A 23,334-nucleotide genomic window follows, 5' to 3' on the forward strand; every position below is an offset into this window, starting at 1 on the left:
AGATCATGTGAAATGAATTCAGCCTGGAGCTCAGATCTAAGTAACCAGTGCTTCTCTATACTATATGCCCCTTCTCCCTTCCTTGGCCCTGAGAAGTAAGTGTACTATTCAAAGGTATGACAAATAAATTTACATCTGGCCATACAAACATTGAACATAGTTGTTGTTTTAGGTAGTAAGAACATAAACATGTATAGTCTTGTATAATTCTGCTAGCCTTTGCAATTCACACTTTGCAATTGCTATGAGAGTGTGCGTGTACATACACACTATTACAAACCTTCCCACACTGACAGTGCCATTCAGTAGTCAGCATTTCAGACCTTTACTTACAGATTCTTTTAACTGGAAGACAAAGCGGTCAGAAATACATTTTTTGTAGAATACAGAGCTGAAAAAGATAAATGCAACAATGGCTGACTGGGCTACTCCTAGCATTAGCTGCAGTAGACAGTTCACACACCTCAAGGGTTTTCATTTCAACAGCCTGAAGGTCCAAAAAATGCCCAGAACAGTTCCTGCCAATGCAGTTTAGCCTCCAGGTCTGCACGGAGGCCCCCATACGTACAGAATACCGTAAGCTCAGCAGAGGCTTGGTCCTCTCCCACAATGTTCTCTGCTACACAGGAAATCTCCAGTCCACTGTCCATTGATGAGACATTCTTGATGGTGAGAGAGGCAGGGTTCTTATTTGTGTCACTCTGAAAATGATCAGAAAAACAGGTATGCGTCAACCACAGCATTAAGAACAAAGAAGAGGGAGGGAATTACTGGCCACAGCTGAATGGCATTTTTTGTTTTCCCTTCCTTCTAGCTGTATCTGTCCATAATTAATCAAAGTCTTATTTTAGTGTCTTATCCAAACAGACATGAAATACGTACAGAACCAATTCTAACAGTCAGCGAGTGCAGATTCAAAGCTGCAAAGTCCTGCTACAAGCATTGCACTCAACCCTGCACTCAACTTCCAGTCTGTGCCCTTTTTTTACCACTTTATCCCCTCTACACAAATGTTTTTTTCCCCTCTAATCATATATCCTTGCTCGTCCCTCTCTCTTACTTCATGACTTCTCTTGACTGATTTCTATGGTCTATTTCTGCCTGCTCTCTAGAATATTTTCTTCCTGCCTATATTCTGTCCAATCCTTGCTCTACTCATCCTTTTTTCTCTTTCCTTTAAATTTATGCTTGACATCTCTTCCACTGCTGCCTTCTGAGCCCTATTGTATCTTGACATGTTTTCTATCTTGTTCTTAACCAAATTTCTTTTGAAAGCTTCCTTTTCTCAAGAAACCTTCCACAAGAAACTGCAAATCTTCTACTACCTAAGCTCTCACCTAAATGCTGTTCTATGTGTTTAAGAAAAAGCTAATTAAGGTAAGAATGATGATTCTTAAAAATCTTGATTCTTATGATCCTTAGAAATCTGACTGTCTATCTACAACCTTAAAAAACATACTGACTATGCAGCTATGTCACACTGGCTAAACAAATATGGCTGAATTACCCCCCCGACACAAAAAGAACTAGTAAAAACTAGTTGTTTGTCTGATATTAATAAATCAGGCTCTTCATATGATCACCAAGTAATTATTATTATTTCCACACCTGAACTTTTCATAAAGAGCTAAACTATTTTGTTAAACAGGAAAGGAACCAAAACACCCTCCAAAAAAAAACCCCAAACAATTATGATAATTTTTAAAACTACTTTTGAGGTACTTTTTGTAATGTACGCTGTCAGTGCTACAGACAACACAAACAAGTAACCCACTATATTTATAAAACCACAGCAACTTTAGGTGGCAGTCAATAGGAATATGTGGGAATGCTCCTGCATACAGTCCTGTGCAAACAGAATTTTGAAGCTTGAGATGACAGCCTAACTCCACATGAGTTCAATGCCCATTCGACCTCAGTGTGACAGTAGGGGAGGCAGGTGGAAAAGCAAACACCCCTTCACACATTTTCTTATTTTGCAATTCTCAGAGCTAAGCAGTGCTGAAAGCAGAGAGGCTGAAACATAGGCTCAGGGCTGAAACCTACAGAAAGAAAAATCTAAGTATCAGTCAAACTATCCATCAACACAGGAACTCAGGACAAAAAGGTTAGCTTTGCAGAACTAAAACCTATTTTTAACTCTTAAAAGAGCTAATGTCCCTCTTTTAAGAGAGGTGAGAGGAAACAGTCAAAGGGAGCGCTCAAGATGAAGAACATGAAGGCAGAAACTGAGATATGGGAGTGAAAGAAAAGAAATCAGAAGCAACACTCATAGAAAAGGATAGATGAGAATTACAAAAAAGGTCTAAAAGGCTCCTGCTCTTCTGCTACTGAAAAGCCTGCTGTGCGCCATGGCTAAGATTGTAGCCAGCCTATATTATAAGCCCCTGAACAACAGCATGATCAAGTTATGCCAGGATAGAATACTCATGGAAAACTTGAACAAACCGACCACGGCATTTCAAAGATAGGAGGGTTAAAAAAATTAAGTGATCTCACTTTTTGAACAGAGTCCCACATTTGTTTTGGCTCCTTGAATTAAAACTTTTTAAAAATTTTGAAAAAGAGTGCAACTTGGCAGAGGTTCCCCAAAGTGTTTTAATTTCTTGTTCTCTGATGACGTCTGATGCCTTTGGGGAGTTTTACAGATCAGAGAAAATTTTAAAAATACAACTAGAGCTTTGCAGAGCTCTTATGAAAGCTGGAATGAAAGACAGACTACTTAAATTCTGTACAAGCCTGATATAATGAACTTCTGAAAGAAAATATAAAAACTATGATGCTCAAGAGGTCCTGTCTCCTCCTCACTGCAGGAAGAGTTTTGAAAGTACACTTCCCACACCTTGTACAGACCAAGAAGCTTTACACAGTGTGCACCATCACGATTATAGGAAAGCAAATGCCATAAAATTGTAATAAACATGGGGTTTTCCTGTTATGAAATAATATAATTTATGAGGTCAGCAGCTGCTTATATGCTCCTCCTTTTTCAATATTTACATCACAAAGGACTTATGCAGCGCACAGTCTACAAAAACAAAAAATAAAAATATTAAGAGTCCAGTAAATAAAATCTTCCCACCTAGATGGTTTCAACGAGGAAAGATATTCATGCATCATTTAAAAAACCAAACCAAAACAAAACCAACCTGACAGTATTTTAAGTAAAATCTTCAATTTCAAGGCTTTCTGTTGCTGCTAAGTGTGTTGAAGAAAAATTAAACAAGCCACAAAATATTTACAACCAAATTTCAACACACCCAATTATGAAATGAAAATATAATTACAGACGCAAAGTTTTTTTTTCACAATCAATATAGATTGGATTTAGTCTCTGTTGGCAGGTATCAGTGATAATAAGAAAGTTCTTGTGTTTCAGTATTCCAATTCACATTTCTTCCAAAAATTTACATTACTCTCATTTACAAGTGAACATCCAAAAAACCAGAGTGCAAATGAGAATCTTGAGAAACAAATGTCTGCCATTCCCCAAAAGCACTGCCACAGTCACCCTTGATTGAGAGTAACTGGAGGATAAATGTAATCCCAACATTAACTTTCTACTTCATTTTTTAATAGAAAGTTAACTAGAGCTGGACATGAAACTTCATTCCATCCTTCAGCAGGTGTCACCTGAATTGTCACGTGTTTGAATATAAACCTTACCTCATGGTTTGAAACAAGATTAGTCACCACCCAGGACACGTTTGGGGGTGGCCCGCCGGTAGTATCACAGTACAGCGTGATGCTCTTTCCTTCCACCACGGTGATGTTGTAATTGCTTAAGTTTGCGGAGGGCAAGTCTGTGATAGAAACAGCAACACAAAAACCCAACATGTATTTGTATTTGACAGAATAGACATCATGCAACTCTAGCAGCAAATATTCACTGTAGTCAGTACTATTCAGTCAGACAGTACAAACAGCATCTTTGGAAATAAAAAACTATAATCTTTTGCTGTTATGTATTTTCTGCACCCCCTCTGCTTCACATCCTAAGAAAACATTACTGCATGTGGAAATACATTAACTAGTTAATTATACAGGAATATATGTCAGATGCATAAACAGAAATTATCTTAGCTTCAAAATTTAAAAAAACTCCCTTCCTTTACTCTTTAAAACTGGAAATTGTATCTCTCTCTTTATAATGGCTACAAAGCAACCTCCAGGTTCCACTGATGTTGTGGTATTTCCACTGTTCTTCACAACACTAACAGGAAAATCCAATTAGCTCCCGGTATCCCACAAGAGACTGAAGCCCCCCTCTCATATAGAGACATAGCTCAGAGTGAGCAGGGCAAAACCTAGAACTTGAGCTCAAAGGGAGGAAAACAGAGAACTTAATTGAACTAGAGAAGGGAAAGGACAGACGAAAGAGTTCGCAATTGCACAGAGCGTTACTCAGGGCACATCAGCTGATTTTTCTATTTTCCTCGGGAAAGCAGAAAAGCAGTGAGATACATTAATCAGGAAACAAGATCAGGTTTTACAAGAATTAGGACTCGCCCTCCATCTTACAGAGTTATAAATCACTCTGTGCCTTGTTCTAAGGCACCCAAAGCAATGGGAACTTCCCAGCATGTAAATTTATGCTGAATGTTTACAAAAACGTGAAGAATTACAGAATTGCCCTCTCCAAAATAATACTAGCAATATCAGAAGATTTCAGGCACAGAGGGATTCCCATTTATTTATGTAACAATTTATTTATTTATTTATGTAACAAATAATTATGCATCATTCTAGAAACAACATCTTTCTTAAAAGATACTAGGTCATCATTCGAAGCTGCTACACCCTGCAAAGAGTCTTGGTTTTCTTTATGAGGCATTTCACATCAACTGTTCCAGGCAAATTTTACTTGCAATTTATCATCTCAACGAATCAAGCTTATCTGCTGTGCAGGACATTTATGCATGACTTTGCAATTACTTTTCTTTTTCTGAAACGATATCTCTCTTTGGTTGTGTTTTTTAGTTGAGAGTACAGCAGTTTCAACATGGACATGCCAGTATAGAAGTTTAGCAGAGAAATTTTTCTTTATGTAAAAGGTCCAAAACAAATAAATAAGCATCAAATCACCGCGAACACATTCATATATTTGCTGGAGGTTCAACAGAAGCCAGATGTATTGGAAGCCTCCCTTAAATTAGTTCAATAAAATATAACTGAGTGGAAGCGATACAGAAAAGATGAATAATTTTCCAGGCAATGCTTTCCTGCCTAATAAGATTTGAAAAATCAGCACAAGTATATGATAACTGCTTAGGCAATTCTCACAGTGTTTTAAGTAGTGTGGTAATATGATTCCCATTATAGGCATCATGGATTTCTTCTATTATGTTCACTTTATAAATCATGTGTTGAAGTTTATTGAGACAGAGCTGGGGAGTTTGTATGCCTTGATGCAGTAATCTGTTAGCGAAAGTAGCCATCTGCTCTAGCCTGCTGTGAATTCAGATCTCACCAGTGTCTGTCAACTAGCTGAGCAGGAAATAAAACTAATCTTAGGGAACATTTGGATATTAATTATGCTAGTTAGAGAACAACGGGAGAAGTAATGAGATAATTTGCTTTATAAAGTTACATTTCCACAACACCTCTAAACACTATTCCAATTACTCTTGCCAGACCTGAACATGCAAAGAGAATAAAGATTCCCACTCTTCTTAACCCCACCACTTGGGAGGAGGTCTACACGATAGATTAGCATTTCATTGTGCAAACTGGCACAGCTCCTACTAACACATCACTTCATGCGAAACCTTTCATGCAAGCAAAAATAAAAATAACTTTTGTCCCTTAGAGCTCTCTTTTAAATAGCTGTTAAGTTTTGAGACAACTTCTTCCTGCAATGTGTTTATTCATAGGATAAGCAACTGAAGTTTCATTCCTCTGGTCCTGGCTCTGATTCTCACCCAGAGCTAGATCTAGTTCTTTTTACTTGCAGAAGTCTGTACGTGTCATGTTGGTGCTACATCTCTAATGGAAAAAGCTACATCAAGCTGCATCCTGCCAGAAGGCTATAAAATAATAGTGCTTATTATTCTGTAAGTTCATAAACTGCTAAAAACTGATTGCAAGGCCCCTGCTTCTAAAAAGGTACAAACGGAATGGAATGGAATGGAATGGAATGGAATGGAATGGAATGGAACGGAATGGAATGGAGTTAGAATTAGAATTAGAGATAGAATAAATTAGAAATCCCATTATTGTGTATGTTTTCTTTTACTCTTCTTCTCAGTCATAAGATGGGTGGAAAACACAAGAATTGTTTTGGGATTAATTTTTTCTGGTTGGAAATATTGAGATAGTGTGCTTTAACTGCAGCCTGATTTTGCTTTGATTTCCAGTGGCACCCAGAATGCTCCATGGTAGAATCCATACTAGTTGAGATGTGTTTCTATTTGGGAAAAGCAAGACAGTCACATAAGACCTCATTTAGACATGTGATACATTGCCTTTACCAGTAATGCAATGACTCTAAGCAGCAAAATCTGTACTGAAAAATAACTGTATGCTAAATGAACACAAGGGGCCTTAACATACACACAGGCTCAGTTTGTATGCCCAGTGCAGTGTGAGACCATTTATACTGGCCAGTAACACTTTGCCTCTTACAGAACTACAGAGATAGCCAAGAAAACTGCCTTTACTCCTGAGTTAATTTGGTTAAATACAGTGGTTTAGATAGTTATCACTTTTGTTGACAGGGATGTACATTTTAAAGGACTTTGTAAACAGCGGTTGATACAAACTTATCAGATAGCACACTCAAGTATTTTTGTATACTGCCAGCATAGTAAGATTAGACTGTAGCGTAAGGGCCTCTGCAAGGTAGACGTGACATCATCCTTCCACAAGTTTCATCTTGGCATCTGTCAGACAGATTAATCCATGCCTCAAAACTCAAAACACAATCTCTGTTCCAAACTTTGATAGAATTAATTATTATAACTCTGGATATCAGCAATAACCCTGCCAGTACCTGATTGATTTTTGCTATATATTTGAAATTTGCTATATTCTTGGTCTTTACCTTCTGCAACAATGTGTTGTATACGTGTTGCATACAAGAGCCTCTTCCTTTTTTGAGTTCTGGAATTTCTCACAGACATTCAAATTTATTGAGTACTTTCCTGTTCTGGTGGAACAGGGTAAAGACAGTTTCTGAATGATCATTTTAAGACCACCTTCTTTTATTTTGCTTTTCAATTCCTCTCTCTTTTTAATAATCTATTCAAATCTTTTCAATCTCTACAAAAATGGGAGGACAGAACCTGCTACTGAGAACTTTAAACTGTAATGTAGAGAGTAACACAGTTTGAGAGATGAAATCATACACTAAAATCCATGTGTTTCCATTATGCACTGGTACATAACAGCTATGTGCTTTCACCACATACAGAATGTATTTCCTCATATTCAGCATGATTACTCTTTATTCTCAGGAACAGGCAGCTCTGGATTAGAATAAGCCGTCACTTCCCTCACCCCAGCAGAACTAGACAGAACTAGAGACAAGCAGGAGGAACTCATTTATGTCAGCTGAGTCTCTCCAAATACCATCTCATGCTTTAGGAGAAACAAACACTCCTTAAAGTAGGGTTTGGGGGAGGGGGGGCACTTACCTTCACAGACCATCATTAGTGCAAAAGGATGGCCTAAAGCCATCAGACAGTGAAACTGTCAAGCATCACTAGGGAATGATTCACATCTTCCCTGTGCACAGCAGGGATTTTAGCAACCACAAAACCAACACTTTGGATTCCATTTTCAAAGGTTACTACTACATTTGGCTACACAACTGTCAATGGAAATTAAGAAAATGAATGTGCCTGTATTCCTACAGGGCTTTCCAAGTCTTCATGCTGCTACTTATTACTTTCTACAGAAAACTTAGACTGGCCTTCCTAGAGAGAGACTGTCACTATATGTCAAAGGAAGGATATGATCTAATTGAGAAATAAAAACTCTACTCTGTAACTCAACACTTAGCGCCAAGAGCCTTAGCCAGTATGCTAAAGGAACATTTAAAAGAAGGTGGTCTTAATCCCGAAGAAGCAAATCCACCAAAGATACTGTTTCACTATCGGCAGTAATAAAAATTTTTACAAAATTAATACCAGATTCACTTTTCCTGCTTCAACTTTCACCTGCTCAGGTCTAGAATTTTTTTCAGTTGCTAAAAACCTTTAAAAAATATCTCAATATGGTCAATTAGCCTCACTAACACCTAAGAAATTAGACTCACTAACATCTAAGAAATTACATGATGAAAAAATTAGTACCTGAGATAATACTGCATATCCAATATTGCTATTGAATCACTAAATGGTTTTCAATGCAGCCCATGTTATCTCCTGTTTGCTTCGCATGTTTTTGAAGGTCAATTTGTTGTGTAACAAGAACAAGAAGATACCATGAAAAAATGATAATTTTTTCTGCATCTGATTTTTAACCAGGTAATTTTAACCCTGACCTGAAATCCCTAACCCATCTTTTTAATAAATATATCAGACACCAAATGATTCAAATAATACTGAGGCAGCAACCATCTATCAAACTGAACCATTCAAGGCAGCCTACCAGAACCACTAATTTATAAAACATCCACTGCAATTCTTAGGGCACAGTGATAAAAAAGTCTTACTTGCTCAAAACTGGCTGTATGGAAAGCAGGATACGATGATACAATGTTCCTTGTATCATTCTATTGAAATCGTGTCTTGTTTGAAAAGGCAGTAATGTTTACTAATGTCTTTTCCTATGTGCTTTCAACCATTAAAAAACAAAACAAAACAAAACAAAACAAAACAAAACAAAACAAAACAAAACAAAACAAAACAAAACAAAACAACCAAACAAAAAAAACCCACCAAAAAAAAAAAAAACCAGTGAGAAACATTCTAGTAATTAGAACTATAAAGATAAGAGCTGTTGGATGTGTGATTCACCTCTTGGGTTTCACTTGACAGAAGCCTGCAGCCAACAAGCCCTGAGCCAGATTTCCAGCCTGGCTGCATCTTCAAAGGACTAAAAAAGGATACCCCAAAAATTAACATGCAAAGCATGAATGAAAGAAACACAAGCAATTGTTTCCATTTCCTGTTGTATCACAACCACAGAATCAAAATCCTCAGTACATAGAAAATTGCAGAAATCTCAGGGAACTTGTAACAAGATGACAAGCACATACATATTCAATGAAGATGAAAAAATTATGTTAGGCAAACAATATACAGAATTATAAGAAATAAAGAACATTTAAAATTAAATTTCATATTTCATCTTCCAGAGCCCAAAGATCCCCATCTCCGTTTTTCTTCTGGATCCCCATCTCTGTTTTTCTTCTGGAGATCCCTTTCCTCTCCATGCTTCATTTCATGTTACAAACCACCATGCATCTCTATCACTTCACTAAGATTTTGCCATCAAGAACAACAAAAGTTGAAATTTCCAATACATTAAAATGGAAAGTTAAGGTGTTAATCTTAAAGGTATAAGAGGAAAAGATGAAAATGAATCTGGGATTATGACCCATTTGCCCGGATTTCCATAGTCTGTCCACAGTGTATGAATGCAAATTTAAAAAACCTGGATCAAAATTTCTTCAAATCTTCAAGAGAATACACAGCCATTGAATAAAGCACTGAATCACCACTGAATAGACATATGCTTGCCATGTGGCACTGTAAATATTGATGGGTGTTTTCCACAATGACCAAATGTACCAATAGTACTTTGCATAGGTCGGGCAGAATGTATTTCTGTCAGGAGGCAGAATGAAAGATATGGCAGCTCACTGACCGTCCCAAATATTTTAAAATACTAAATGAAATCTCCCTGCTCTCATGGCATGCCTGATTGCCACTTTCAACCACGAACCTTTACAGAAAACAATTAAACAAGAACAATCTCTACCAGAAGATGATGAATCTAATTTATAGTATTGCTTTCCCAGATCAAGTGCACTCTTCTTTGCCTTTAAACACTCCATCACTCCATATGTAACTAAAGCTTTCACCAGAAACAAACTTCTTTACATAGAGCCAGCACATGCCACAGCAAAGACCACAAGACTTGCTAACTCCTCTTCACGACCACAGCAACAAGCACTGTCTCCACAGAACTGTCACACCATCACCAACGAGGGCTTCAAAAGCCATCATGAATGTAGTGCAGCCAAAAACCATCAACAGATGTTCATGCACACAAATTCATTTGGACACCAAGTTGTCATCTGCAGTCAACCTCTACAGAAGCTCTGAAGGTCACTGCTGATATTTCAGACCAGATGAAGGGCTTACATCTCCAAGGTTTACATCAGCTCCTTAGCTTCTTCCCAAGACCTTTCTTTTAAGACCCTTAGGTATAGTCTGGATTGTAATAGGAAGGTGATGAAAAAATTAGGATCTTGCTTATTATTACCTGGTGCCCAGTAATAACACTTTGTCTGCAAGAATTTTGAGATTAATTGTTTTTACAGAAACTATCAACCTTATCAACAATTCTCTTGCTAGTAGTATCATGAAAGCATCCAACCATGTTTTCTGAATGGCTACGGAAATTAAATTACACCTGGTGAAATTGTTCTAGCATGGCATTTAAGCTACAGTTGATTCACAATAGCTTTCAAAGGAAAACCAAAGACAGGTAGTGCCATTGGGCTGAATACGTCAGACACAAGCTCAACAGATGAACTGGTAGTTAAACAGCCCTTTGCAGTCTAAGCTAATGAGGCCCAAACCAGCTTAAGCAAACCTATAACAAATAGCATATTATTCACCAAGTGTATGCAATGCAATTTCAGTATTGTTATCTGTAGAATTTCATGTGTGCCCAGAAAATACTCAAAATAATGCTGACCTGCCTAAAGCTGCAACATGATAAACATGTGATCCTGAAACAGGAACATTTTCAGAGAACAACATAAAATAAGTTAAATGATGGGTTTCACTTTTGGTACCAAGTATGTCATGTGCCAAATATATTATTGAAGGGATGCCTTGAAGAAAAGATTCCCCTTTTAAAGAAAACAGTACTTTCTTTAGACTTCAGGGTAGAGTTATCTAGTCATCAGCCTTCACCTAGACACAGCAAAGTAAGAATATGACCAGAAAAGAGTCAAAGAGCTGTTCTCCTTAGCAGATCAGTACTCCACCCTTACACAGATGTGTCAAGTCAGGCACAGAGAGTATCTCTGTAAACCTGCACAATGTCATGAGTTCAGAGACACTTCTTTCCCTTGGATAATGCTTTACTTCTTTCTATTTCTAATCTACTTTGTATTACAAATCTCCTTTGTTGACACTGAAGCAGAACTTGAATCAGTATTATCAAACAAAAATCAGCTTTTTTTAATATGAGATATTCACATATGCCACATGTGGCTCAACTATCATTATTCACAATCCCTGATTTACATAGATTGTCACATCTAAACATCTGTATGAAGGCTGAGGTTGATTCACAAACAGGTAAATGTTGCATGTTCAGAAGAAAGTTATACATGTATCTTTGAATATAGGATTCCTGTTGCTTGTCAAACTCCAAAAAATTTTGGTTATTTCCATGAGCTAGAAAATTCTTCTAATTAAGTTTGGAAAATTTTAACTCAACTTGAGAGCAATACTGAAACTCCATTACTGTCAAAGTCTCACAAAAAAATGAAGTTTTTCACATAGCTCACGATCACAGATAAGAATTAAAACTCTTACAGAGATAATAAAAAGAGTTTGCCACCACACATCATGCACCACATCTGGTTCTTGTGCCAAAATAAACAACACAGGCCAGAGAATCCATGAATATTCTGAAATGTAAACACTGAGAACATTTAGGCTTTTTAAAAACTCAATTCTGACTGTAATATTCTCCTTCTAATAGTCTTATCAGTGAAATCTGGCTGATAGTGGAAAAGAATGTCAACACCCACTGGATTATGCCTTTGCTTGTGGTTTTAGACTGCATTGTACTGTGATTGCTTAAGATCTAATGCTTATTTTATTGGCTCAGTAATAGTACAAATCTTTCCTGTAAATTCAAAGAAACAAATGTGTCAATCCTTCAGTTTGCCTTTATTCCTTCTTAGAATTTATAACCACCTGCCCCCAGTCTCGTTTTGCCGCTTACTCATTTACCTCTAGCACAAAAAATAAAATCACCAGAAACAGGCTTAAATGAAGCCAGACCCAGTCCCAGTCCATTTTCAGTCATCTGTGCAATTGCCTGTTAAAAATCATGGGTTTCCCCAACAAGTAAGAAATGAGCAAGCAGTTACTTTAACTTGAAATTCTACATTACAACAGCTTCTAAAATGTTTTCAGTCATACACAAGTATCCTAGTATGCACTAAGAGCAACACCACAGCAGTTTGTGTGCAGAAGAAAAGACAGGCAAAGAATATGAGCATTCATTAAATCACATAGGTCTTAGACAAGACAACAGCTCTGCTGACAGGCTGCAGATGTAAACAGCCAGCCATTCTGAATATACCTCAGTGATATGCAAAGCAAACTAGCAAAGGGAACTAATCTGCAACGCTGTTCAGTAGATTGCAGCTAGCGTATGTGACCAGTGATAAGAAAGAAGGCACCTAAAGACACAAAATCTGATTAAAAAAAAAAATCCAAAGCTGGCACAGTAAGCGAAATTGAAAGACAGATTCAGCATCACATCTCCATATACAAATCTAAATTGGCCAGATAAGGCAAAATGCCATTAACCAGACTGAGATGCAAAGCAATACAAATTCTGTACAGGACTGCAGAGACAGCCGTAGAAGCCACGCCTCTTCCCAAAACACCAGAAGATAAAAAGACTTCCTTCTGTATCACTGAAATCAATGGTAATGGCTCAGGAACTGTCTGCCAGAGGGGCAAGCAACACATCAACAATCAGTCCCAAGGATTTGGTCCTGCCTCCCTGGCATTCAGCAAGCTCCAGGTGAACTGCAGACTGACAGTCTTTTAAGTAACCTTACCCAAGGCACAGAACATGCCTCTCTTCCAAGGACTTAAGACACTGGAGCTAATAACTAACAGAGCTTAGAAGCATTAGCAAGAATAAAGTGTTTACTCATTTAGTTCTCTTTATTGATTTACTAGTGCTATTTACCAGACGGAAACAAAAGGAGATGTCCCAGGTGGTGGTGCTGTCCGTGCTGTACAGACAACTGGCAAATGCTCTGAAAATGGCAAAACTGAACATCGCCATCTCTAGACACAAAAAGCTCTGCTACTGTGGTGATTCAACTTGAAAATCTTTGACACAGTAATTATACATGATCCTAAAACCTAGAAGAATTTGACAATTTTCATCGTATCTACATACATTTCAAATGCAGTTGGAAAAATAATTATTGACTGACACTTTTAATATTGCAGTTGGAAAGGATCTTCTAGATAGTGAGCATACCTGGCTTTAAACCTCAAGAAATTAAACCACAAAGTTGATGACATCTTAATGGCAGTCAATCTTTAATCAGCACATTATTGAACACTCCCACCATACAAACGGTTAGCAAAGCACCGCAGAAATTTCCTAATTTTCTCATCAATTACCTACAAACCAAAGTCCTAGGATCAATAAACCACATTGGCCTCTACCAGCTTTCCAGCAAAAGATTCATTTACAGCACACAGCAGAAAGACAATCTATTATCAAAATATTTATCACATACTGTATAGGCCTCCTACTATAACACTATGAAGCAACACCTTAGTAACACAAAGAAGACTGTACTTCTGCTTCGTTTACAAATTTAAAAAAAAAAAGGAAGAAGAAACAAATTCATCAGGAAGATGAGATGGAACCATTCCATTAGCAGAGAAAATTAGAAAAGCAAAGAAAATGTTTCACTAAAACAATGCAGAAGCCTACATGCCCAAATATTTCTCGTCACATCAAAGGGAACTAAAAAACATCCCAGAGTTCACAGGAAAAAAATTCAATATGTCAAAAGTTTAATTTCTCTTCCATTTCAGTTCTACGGATTAGCCTCCCAAAAGGTTCTGGAAATGAAATATACCAGCTTCATCCATGGTTTTGTTTTGAAACGAAGTCTTGTCCTTTAAAATATAGAAAAATACCTGCAAAGATACTGAAACCAAGAGTCATGCATTGAATTTTTCAGATATCTTCCAGAACACAGCCCACCAATATGGGGGTCACTGCTCTTCACCAGGCATTCTCTACTCTATGTCTAGGAAAAGGAGGTGCTGTCATCTTTATTAAATATTTATATCCTTCATTGGTTAATTTTGAAAAAGTAAACTAAGAGGAAACAGATGCTAAAACAAAAGAAAAAAAGGGGGAGGAAAAGTGATGTAAAATTTGCTGATATTTGGACCCTGTAATCTAACATAAATTATTTGTAGGCATATTGCTGGCTTCCACTCAGATCTTCAATACAATACAAGCATGTTTTCCATACGCAAATTACACATACTGCAAATTCCAGTCTAAATGTTGTATATACTCACCTTCCCTCCTCCTTTTCCTCTTCTATTTGGAAGTATCACCTTTCCTTGTCATGACAAGTATTTTAGTCAAGATATGCCCACAGGATGCACGCATGTGTGCACACACATGCACCTAAACAGCATCCAGGGCCCAGAGACAATCCTGTTCTGGCTGCAGATGGTTAAGATATCAGGGGAAAGAACTAATCTCTCATAGGTTTAATTCTGGGTATTTAACATTAAAAGTTTTCAAAGGAAAATCCTAGCAATCTGGTAGCTTCTAGATGCACCAGCTAAGAATGTTACAAAATGTGCTGGAGTTTTTCTCTTGCAATAATTGATCTCAGTCCAACAGCTGACATCTCTACACCCAGCACACTAATCTACCTTCTAGTCCATCCAGCTGGAGCAGAAGGTTGGGTCCATTTAGCTCAGCTAGGTATTATTTCTCTCATTTCAGGTAAATCAGATCCTGGAGCACAGAAGAGCAACTCTGCAGCTCACAAGACTCCTGGAACATGTGGGGATCTTTTGATTGCATGACATTAACACCATTTCTGCCACCACATCTGGCCTTAGAAAGAAGCTGGGCACAAGATTAAAAGTGATATGAGGCCACAAAACACATTACTGACAGTAAAGGCTTCACTTGCTGAGCCTGCAATGATCCCCACCATGGCTGTTCTTTGCTGGCAGCTGCTGTCAGAGGACGTCACACCCTCCACAAAAGCATTGATGCTCAATGGACAATGATGGAGAAAAAGTGTAATTTCTCCTACAGGTCACATTTATTTCTAGCTTTTCCTATCCAAATCAGCCCTAGATGAAGATCCTCTTGCCCTCTTCCCTTCCTGCCTGCCTGATGCTGGGGACCCAAGTTTCCCACTCTGCTTCTAGAGTACAGCAGATGTGACATCATGTTAGAAAAACCCCATTTCTGCCCCTCATATACACAGGAGGAGAAATCTCCAGCTAGTGAGTCAAACCTTTCCCCAGCTGTCCCAAGACCATACACAGGCAGCAAAACTGCCTATGTATGGTCCTGGAACAGCTGGGGAAAGGGTATTATATAGGTATTCCCCTATATAAAAAAGGAAAGGAGATCACCTTTTTGTTATATAATTTTTCAAATTTTTCTAGATCCATGTATCTGAAAACAGTATGTTGCAACATGCCACAGATTTAAGTTTGATATAACTCTTTTGTATGACCTTTAAAGTGAACCCAGTAGAGTTTCACTAGCATGGAGAACAGAGCTCTTGCTAATTTGTCTCAAGTGGCATGTAGTTCTGACTTTTCTTCCTATGGCCCTAATACTAGTATTTTTGAAGGAAAATAGAGACTTCACTAACTATAAACACCTGAAAAAAATTCAACTAGGTAAAACTGAGCTATCAATGTCTATTGAGTTTGGAAACACTAATATTTAGTTCAACAAAGGCAAATGCATTCTGTATAATACTTGTTTGCTATCTATAATCAGTATTCTGTTTCTCTGCACTTGAATAATGGTACATTCTTAAAGGATCAAGAGAAAAACGAACAGGTTTACACGAACTGGTGAAGGGCCTTGAGGGAAGCCATATGAGTTGTGGCTGAGGTCACTTAACCTGGAAGAGACTGACAGAAGACCTCATTGAGGTCTTCAACTTCCTCCTAAGGGGAAGAGGAGGGGCAGGCACTAATCTCTTCTCACTTGTAACCAATGACAGGACACAAGGAAATGGTATGAAGATGAGTTGGGGAAGTTTAGGTTAGATATCAGGAGTGTGGTTGGGCATTGGAACAGGCTCCCCATGGAACTGGTCCCAGTCCTGTCTGACTTCAAAAAGCATTTGGAGAATGCTCTTGGGTACATGGTGTTACTCTTGGGGTGTCCTGTGCGGGGCCAGGAGTTGGACTCCATGATCCTGATGGGCCCCTTCCAACTCAGGATATTCTGTGATTCTGTAATTGTATGAAGTTCCAAGAACCATCCCATGTGGGACGAAAAACCACTGACAGACCATCAACCTTTCCTTTAGAGCACTGTTGACATCCTGAGAAGTACTTTGTAGAAAATCCTGTTTGTTTTTCCCTGGCTCATAATAACTTAGCAGTAGTTTTATGTTAAAAGAATATTACCGCAGTTCGGGACCTTCATATCCAGCAAGGCTGTCTTCTTATTGTTGTCATCTATGCAATATAAGTCCTGAGTTTCTGTGTAAAACTTGGTCTCTTGAAATTTCTTGATCCACATGATTTCACAGGAACATTTGAATGGATTATCCACCAATATCCTACAGGAAAAAACACCAATTTTTTCAGAAGGTTAAATGTGCCACGCATATAGGAAAAAAAATGAGGGGGAGGGGGGCTCCAAGCATTCAGCTGGGCGAAAACTCAAGTTGGTTAGGAAGGTTAAGGAAGCTAGGATGAACCCTTTAATTAAGAGACATAACACTTGCACCCCTGGTAAGCTCAGTGCAGAGTAAGTTAACAACTTAACAGTTTCCGTGTAGGGAATTAAGCGCTGCGTCCACTGAGGGCCCAGAATATCATAGGCAGGAGAGACCACACAAGGGATTTGGCTACTATTTTAAATTCATCAGTGAAAGTCAGGAGCCCATGGAGAACGGCCACTCAAGAAGATCCATTTTATTTAATAAATCAGGAAGTGACTAGAATTCATCTCTTCTACACACGAGCCACCACTCAGTTACCTCGGAAATGGTTTACTGCTGTGGAGTGGTAAATTCTTTATAAAGTCAAACAGTCTTGGATTATACACACACTTTACCAACTTTAATCACAAAAAAGGATTTTGCCAAATCTTTAAAATTCATCTGCTACAACACTCTAGAAAAAACTCACAGTAAAACTGTCGGCAATGTCATGAAGAAATACTAAATGAAAAATTGGCCCTGAAATTGAAATTGATACAGTACCATGCATGGAACTTAAACCACAGGTTAGCAAACTTAACAAATTGCAGTTTTAATATTTAATAAAACTACACAGCAGTGTAATGCAATTACATACATGTAAAATATGAACGGAAGCATATCTACATAAAGAGCAACCAGTATTATTTTTCCTTCTACTGGCATACACAAGATCCAATAAAGTGGGTGAGGAAGTGTCTGTTTAAGGCATTTCATTACCAGGAGAACAGTCATTCTTAACAAAGTTTCACAGGTATTTTTGACGAACAAAGGCTCAAGTTTCTTGCAGAATCTATGCTCACAAATGCCTCCTGGAGACATGAAGTGTGCAAATAATGAAAAAATTGTCTTATTAGAGCAGTTCCCCCAAAAGCCATCTCAAGTTCTTTGAGGAGAAACAACTCCAGGGATCCTCACAAGTGTCTGAAGGATCAATTTGTATTCACAGAAGTCATCCTCTGGACTTTAACATGCAGCATGAACAAAAATTTTTTGCACAAGACATAATATGAACATGGTAACTCCTTGAGTCAAAGCCTATCTCATGCATTTTCAAAAAGTGACTTTTACTTCTATCTTCTCTTTCATCCTATGGCTTCCTGGTAAAGAGAAATTTCTCTTGACCAATGGCTGAGCAGTTGTCTTCTAGTGTTTTATTTTGTGCTAAACCCATTTAAGGAGTTGGGCACATCATTGGCAGGATGTTGGACACATAATGCCCCTCTACAGACACTTGTGTGAAAGAAAAATTCTGACCTATAGTAAGCAAATTCCTAGGAAGAAACCTTCCAAAGTGGCATCTCCTTCTCTGTAATACCTGGAGAGTATCCTCTACTTCCCTTTATTCTAAACTTCTCACCCCTTTACATTTTGATATGCAAAGGTACTGACAGGACAAACATACTTGTTTGTCAGATTGAGGGGAAGTTCTTCAGAAGCTATTTATGGCAAAATTCATATCTCAGATTCACCTACCAACATACTTCCTTCTCTCCTTTTTCTGATCTTGCAGCTATGTATTAAACACTTATCAACAGAATTATTCAACTATGATTTCATCACTGCTTGTTCTCTTTTCAGGCTCTGCTTTTATCCCTCCACTTTCTTTTCCTCATTTTCCCCCATCTGTTTATCTCACTTTACCACAACATTTGTTTGCATAACTTCAGTTTGTCTAGTCCTACACTCCCTCTCCCAAGCCCACAAAACTCTACCTCAATTTTGTATCCCCTTTTTCTCTCAACTTGTACATCATCATGCATTGTCTCCATATCTCAAACAGTACTCTCTTTAACCTTCACACTATCCATTTTCCCCGTATCTGGTTCAGTCCCACTACATTTGTTCTGCTTCTTCATGCAGAAGCAACAGAACAACAAAGTACATGGAGCAATGGGAGAGCTTTGCAACTAGCTAGTCTCCTCATTAGAGAGCTCAACTCACGTTATTAAAGAATTTTCCAGTGAGCAGTGTTCCCAGGGCCATAAAGAAAATAATTATACCAACTTAATTATCAACAAAATATACCTAAGGGGCATAACCTCTTTTTGTGCCACTGAGATTTGCGCATTTCACTTCTCACATGCTGGAATTCACCAGAAAAGGACTAGGATTGCATGTCAGGCAATTCATACTTGGATTGGCACTTTCGACAAATTCTGACTCTGCTCTGAGATCCAGGAGAGCCCCCTCCCTCTCCTTTGCAGCCACCAGATATCCCAGAAGTCCTGCAGGCTCTCTGCGTATTAGCAGAGAATGCACAGGATGACCAAAATTTTGGAACATGTATAAATAAGAAAATATGGCAGATGTAACAGAGAATAAAAATGTTAGTATTGAAAAAAATCAATAAAGAATTGTTTACCAGTGCTTTCATTGCTAATCAAGTAAATAAAGCACAGCTCAACTCAAGAATTTGAGAAAATAAACATACTCTTAAATAGCCAGCCACACCACTATTAGAATATGAGAGATAGTCTTATATGAAAATGTGTGAAAGACAGTATTTTCACTAGTTCAAATACTTAAATCAACACCAGTAGTTTTGTGTGAAATAATCTCACAATAAAATATTTTAAAGTTGAAGGAAGAGGCTATTTTGACCTCTACATTGCTTTAAAATATATACTTAACATTCTTGAAGCCCTGGAATGAAAATTTCTCTGCATTTAAGTGTTCAGAATTGATGCTTTCTTTGGACCAGAACTGCACTTCTAATTCCTCTACCTTCAAGAGAACAAACTTTGAAGTGTTATTCTTCCATTCCAGCCAAAAATAAACTTATATTTTAAGAAATGACAACTTACAGATCAGACAAACCCAGATGGCGAAAAGGCTTCTTGGACAAACTCGAGAGCTTGTTTCTGGATAAATTGCTATGGAAAAAGAGAAGGATTGCATTAATTAGAATTGCTTCTTCTTACACTAAAAATACAGTTTGTCTCTCTTGAAAAAGCAATTAAGAACTAGAACCAGCTCTAAAAGTCCTTTGACTTCAATGGCAAAAGGGTAGTGTTCAATCTTGATGGTTTGAAGGGTTTCAAGGGCTTGAGTCCAGTCAGCATCTAATGTCAAGAACATTCAAAATCAAACTCAACAGGGATCAATATTTTCATTTTTAGCACTTTGTCAATTGCAGAAAAGCAGCAGATTTAACTGTGTTTCAAAAGTATTTTGGAAAGTCCAGGTGTTAATTATATGCTCAATTTATTCATGTGAAATGGGTGTATCCCTTTCTTTGACGCTGCACCAAACTCTGAACTCATATAAGCCCTCCTCACATGCTAGCACACATCCACATCAGAGCTTTTTAGTTGTTCTTTTCAAATTGCATGTGCAATATGCACCCACACGGAAGATCAAAAGGAAAACTGTAAAATGCCTGTATTGGGCTTTTTTATGTCAATTAAGCATTTACGGTTTCCAGTGGTAATTAAGTGAAAGGTCTTCTCCCATTATGCAGAGCAAAGAAATGTTGATCGGAACCAGAAATACTCCTCCCCTCACAGCTTACAAAACTACTTTCTCCACCCCAAAGCAAAAAAATGCTGTTTTTGTACAGTCTTATCAATCTATGAATTAAAAATAGTGAGAGCAGTAAACTGTTTAACTGCCAGCAGTAAAGCACAGATTGGTGTTATGAACCAAAATACCAAGAGTTTTATGTGGTGTTATAAAGGTGCCATAGGGGCTCCACACTTAGTGCTGCATTGCATCTAAACCCTGGATTTAAATTTATTTTTTTTTAATCTGATTAAAGAACACAGTGTTTACTTCTAAACTTTCAAATGTTGATTTTTGAGTACAAGATAATTTTCACATAAATTACAAGCTGGATATTCTAAAAATGTTTTGAGCAGAATCAAAGAGATTATACTTCATCACTGATTCCTTCTGGCAAAGAAGATCCTGAAGTTTCAAACTGACTGGTCCTTACACGTGAGAGCGAAACACAAGAACTACTCTTTCATTAGTCAGCCGAACTCAGGGACCCTGATCAGATAAATCAACAATAAGGAGCAATAGAACAGAAGTTATGTTTAAGCATATAGAACAGAAGCTATGTTTAAGCAAAACTGTCACTATGCATTTTTTTCCAAGTATGCACATGCTTTGTGTTGGGAGTTTGAATAAAAGAACCAGGATCCTCATACTGACTTGGGCTTTGCGTCCAACACGGAGCCACATCAAACCCCATCTATCCATGGGAAATTCTTCACTCACCACACAGGAAGATCACTCCTGTTCCCACACTGACAAGCAGCATGTATGGAGGCCCCTGTGGTACTGCCAGACAAGGCATGCCTCTCTTACCTGCAGATCAAATAAATCCTACCTTTCCCAAAAGACAACCAGATATAGTGAGCTTTACCTGCAGACCACTGCGGTAAATTTATCACCTTAAGCAATATTTTGACAGTAAATTTAATTTTATATATATTTTTTTTCATAAAATGATCCCTTATTATTGACTACAGAGATGCCTACTGTGGTCTCCTTAATTCATGTTAAGTGAAAAAAATCACTGCTGGGGTTATTTTGAAGAAGTTCATGATCTCACTTCCACTCTCATGGAAAGAGAATATGAATTAATTTCCCAATTCAACTGCACACAAAAAGACCACAGCAAGCAGCCCAAAGAAAATACATGTGAGGTTCTAAGGGCTTTCTTTATTATAGAAGAAAAAATAGTCAAGAGTACAGAGCCTGGCCCCAAAGCTAAACTTAAGGAGAGGACCCAGATTCAGTCAAAAGTATGCCTGTATTTTACATGAAAATATCAAGCTCACTTTAAACTTGCTAGCCCTAATTCAGCTAAAAGCAAACCAGTGGCAATATGAGTAGAGCAAAACCAGACTAAGAAACCACATGAAGACTTACAGAGCTAGCATCATGGGCAGAGTTCTATCACCTATAGTGCTTCTAAAAAGGGGAGGCAAGAAAGGAGGGAATAGATCTAAGGAGAACTGGGGGTAAGAGTTGAAGACATGGCCATTTTGCTACACTCAGTCTCCCTCCACAGGCAACACCCTGCTCTGCCTATGGCTGGAACCAGCCCTGTGTGGAAAAAAGGCAAAATCTGCTGCAAGGTTGATCTCAAATGGTTTCCCTTGGCTGCCTTACCTAAACCTGAACGGTGTAGAGATACAAATACATTTTGATACCTCGAGCTGTATACATACACTACACTCACAATCTGTGATTCAGTGATGCACTTAGACGCAGGCTGGCACACAACAACAACTATTTTTAAAAGTTTTTGTAAATAGGCACTTGCTGTGAAATGTTCTCCCATTTAAAGGCACTGACAATATACCATGCATGTGTGTTACACAGGTCCATTACTGTTAGCAGCAAATAAGCTTACAGACTACAGCACTAGTAAAATGAGACTGTTGGCTAACTTGAGTCTATAAGCAGTGAAAACACCAAGATTAGATGAGCAAGGCTATTAATTACACTTTAATAGCATCTATTAGGACATTTGTTTTCCTGTTGTTTATGTTATTACTCAAATCGTCTCATGATAGATAATTTTAGAAAGATACCTAAGCTACATAAACTTTCCCAAAAAAATAAGGAAATGACAAAAAAGTGCTTGAGAAAATGCATGCTAATAAGCTTCTTTTAAACTGATACTCTTGTATGATTCACAAAATAAATACTACTTTTATATAATATAGCTCCTTAACTACATCAAAAGATTTTTCATAGAACAAAAAAGAAAGCTGTAACAGCATCACAACAAAATTAATGCTTATAAAGTTTCCTCAATATTCAGAAAAATGTTTTTTGTTTTCTTTATGGGATAGTAAAAAATTTGTTTTCAAATAAAATGTAAGACTTCTCAAAGACCTGTACTGTACATTACTCTTGCAAAATGAAATTCCTTTAGTGCTTAACAGTTTTCACTGTCCCAACCACAACAGGAGCTATACTTCCTTCATAGGCAGTCAACAGGATTTTTATTGCTGATGACAACAAGCCATGATTCTCTGGGGCTTTCAGAAACATTTTAGTGTGCATAATGACTTGCCAAAGAAAACAAACAAATGCATTTTGCAGGGATAACAGATCAGCCTCGGTAAAAAATACCTCTCTCTATACTTACTGTCTTGTCCTGTGCATCTAGAGCAGCTGGTGCCACTTAATATTTTCCATCTTATCTGGGCTTATCCTGTGTCTGCCAATATTACTAAATCCCCACCAAAAGAAAACACAATACGAGACTGGATAATCTCCTGGTTCATAATGTAAGTATTCTGCATCAAGAACTCATCTATATCAACCGAACAGATGTCAAGTCAGTCTAATTTGTTTCTAACAAGGAGCTTCATGAGTTACAGCTCTACCAAAGTCTGCTTACTAGCAGGTACATATTCCCAGTTTGATTGCATGCTCAAATGAAGCTCCTCCTATGGCTGAAACACTTTAAAGGCATC

The 23,334-nt window shown here is 37.8% G+C and overlaps 1 protein-coding gene across 6 annotated transcripts in view; it reads right to left on the minus strand.

The window, feature by feature from the left end:
• NTRK2 (neurotrophic receptor tyrosine kinase 2) overlaps positions 1 to 23,334 on the minus strand; it is a 194,530-nt gene that overhangs the window by 150,164 nt on the left and 21,032 nt on the right. For all 6 annotated transcript variants that reach the window (XM_059873527.1, XM_059873521.1, XM_059873524.1 and 3 more), the window contains exons 4-7: positions 19,699 to 19,767; positions 16,593 to 16,747; positions 3,667 to 3,803; positions 569 to 701 (exon numbers count right to left, since the gene is read on the minus strand). In XM_059873527.1, the coding sequence (XP_059729510.1) occupies positions 569 to 701; positions 3,667 to 3,803; positions 16,593 to 16,747; positions 19,699 to 19,767 (494 nt within the window). The remainder of the gene's footprint in view (positions 1 to 568; positions 702 to 3,666; positions 3,804 to 16,592; positions 16,748 to 19,698; positions 19,768 to 23,334) is intronic.

This window comes from Haemorhous mexicanus, chromosome Z (genome assembly GCF_027477595.1).
Source record: "Haemorhous mexicanus isolate bHaeMex1 chromosome Z, bHaeMex1.pri, whole genome shotgun sequence".
Taxonomy (NCBI): domain Eukaryota; kingdom Metazoa; phylum Chordata; class Aves; order Passeriformes; family Fringillidae; genus Haemorhous; species Haemorhous mexicanus.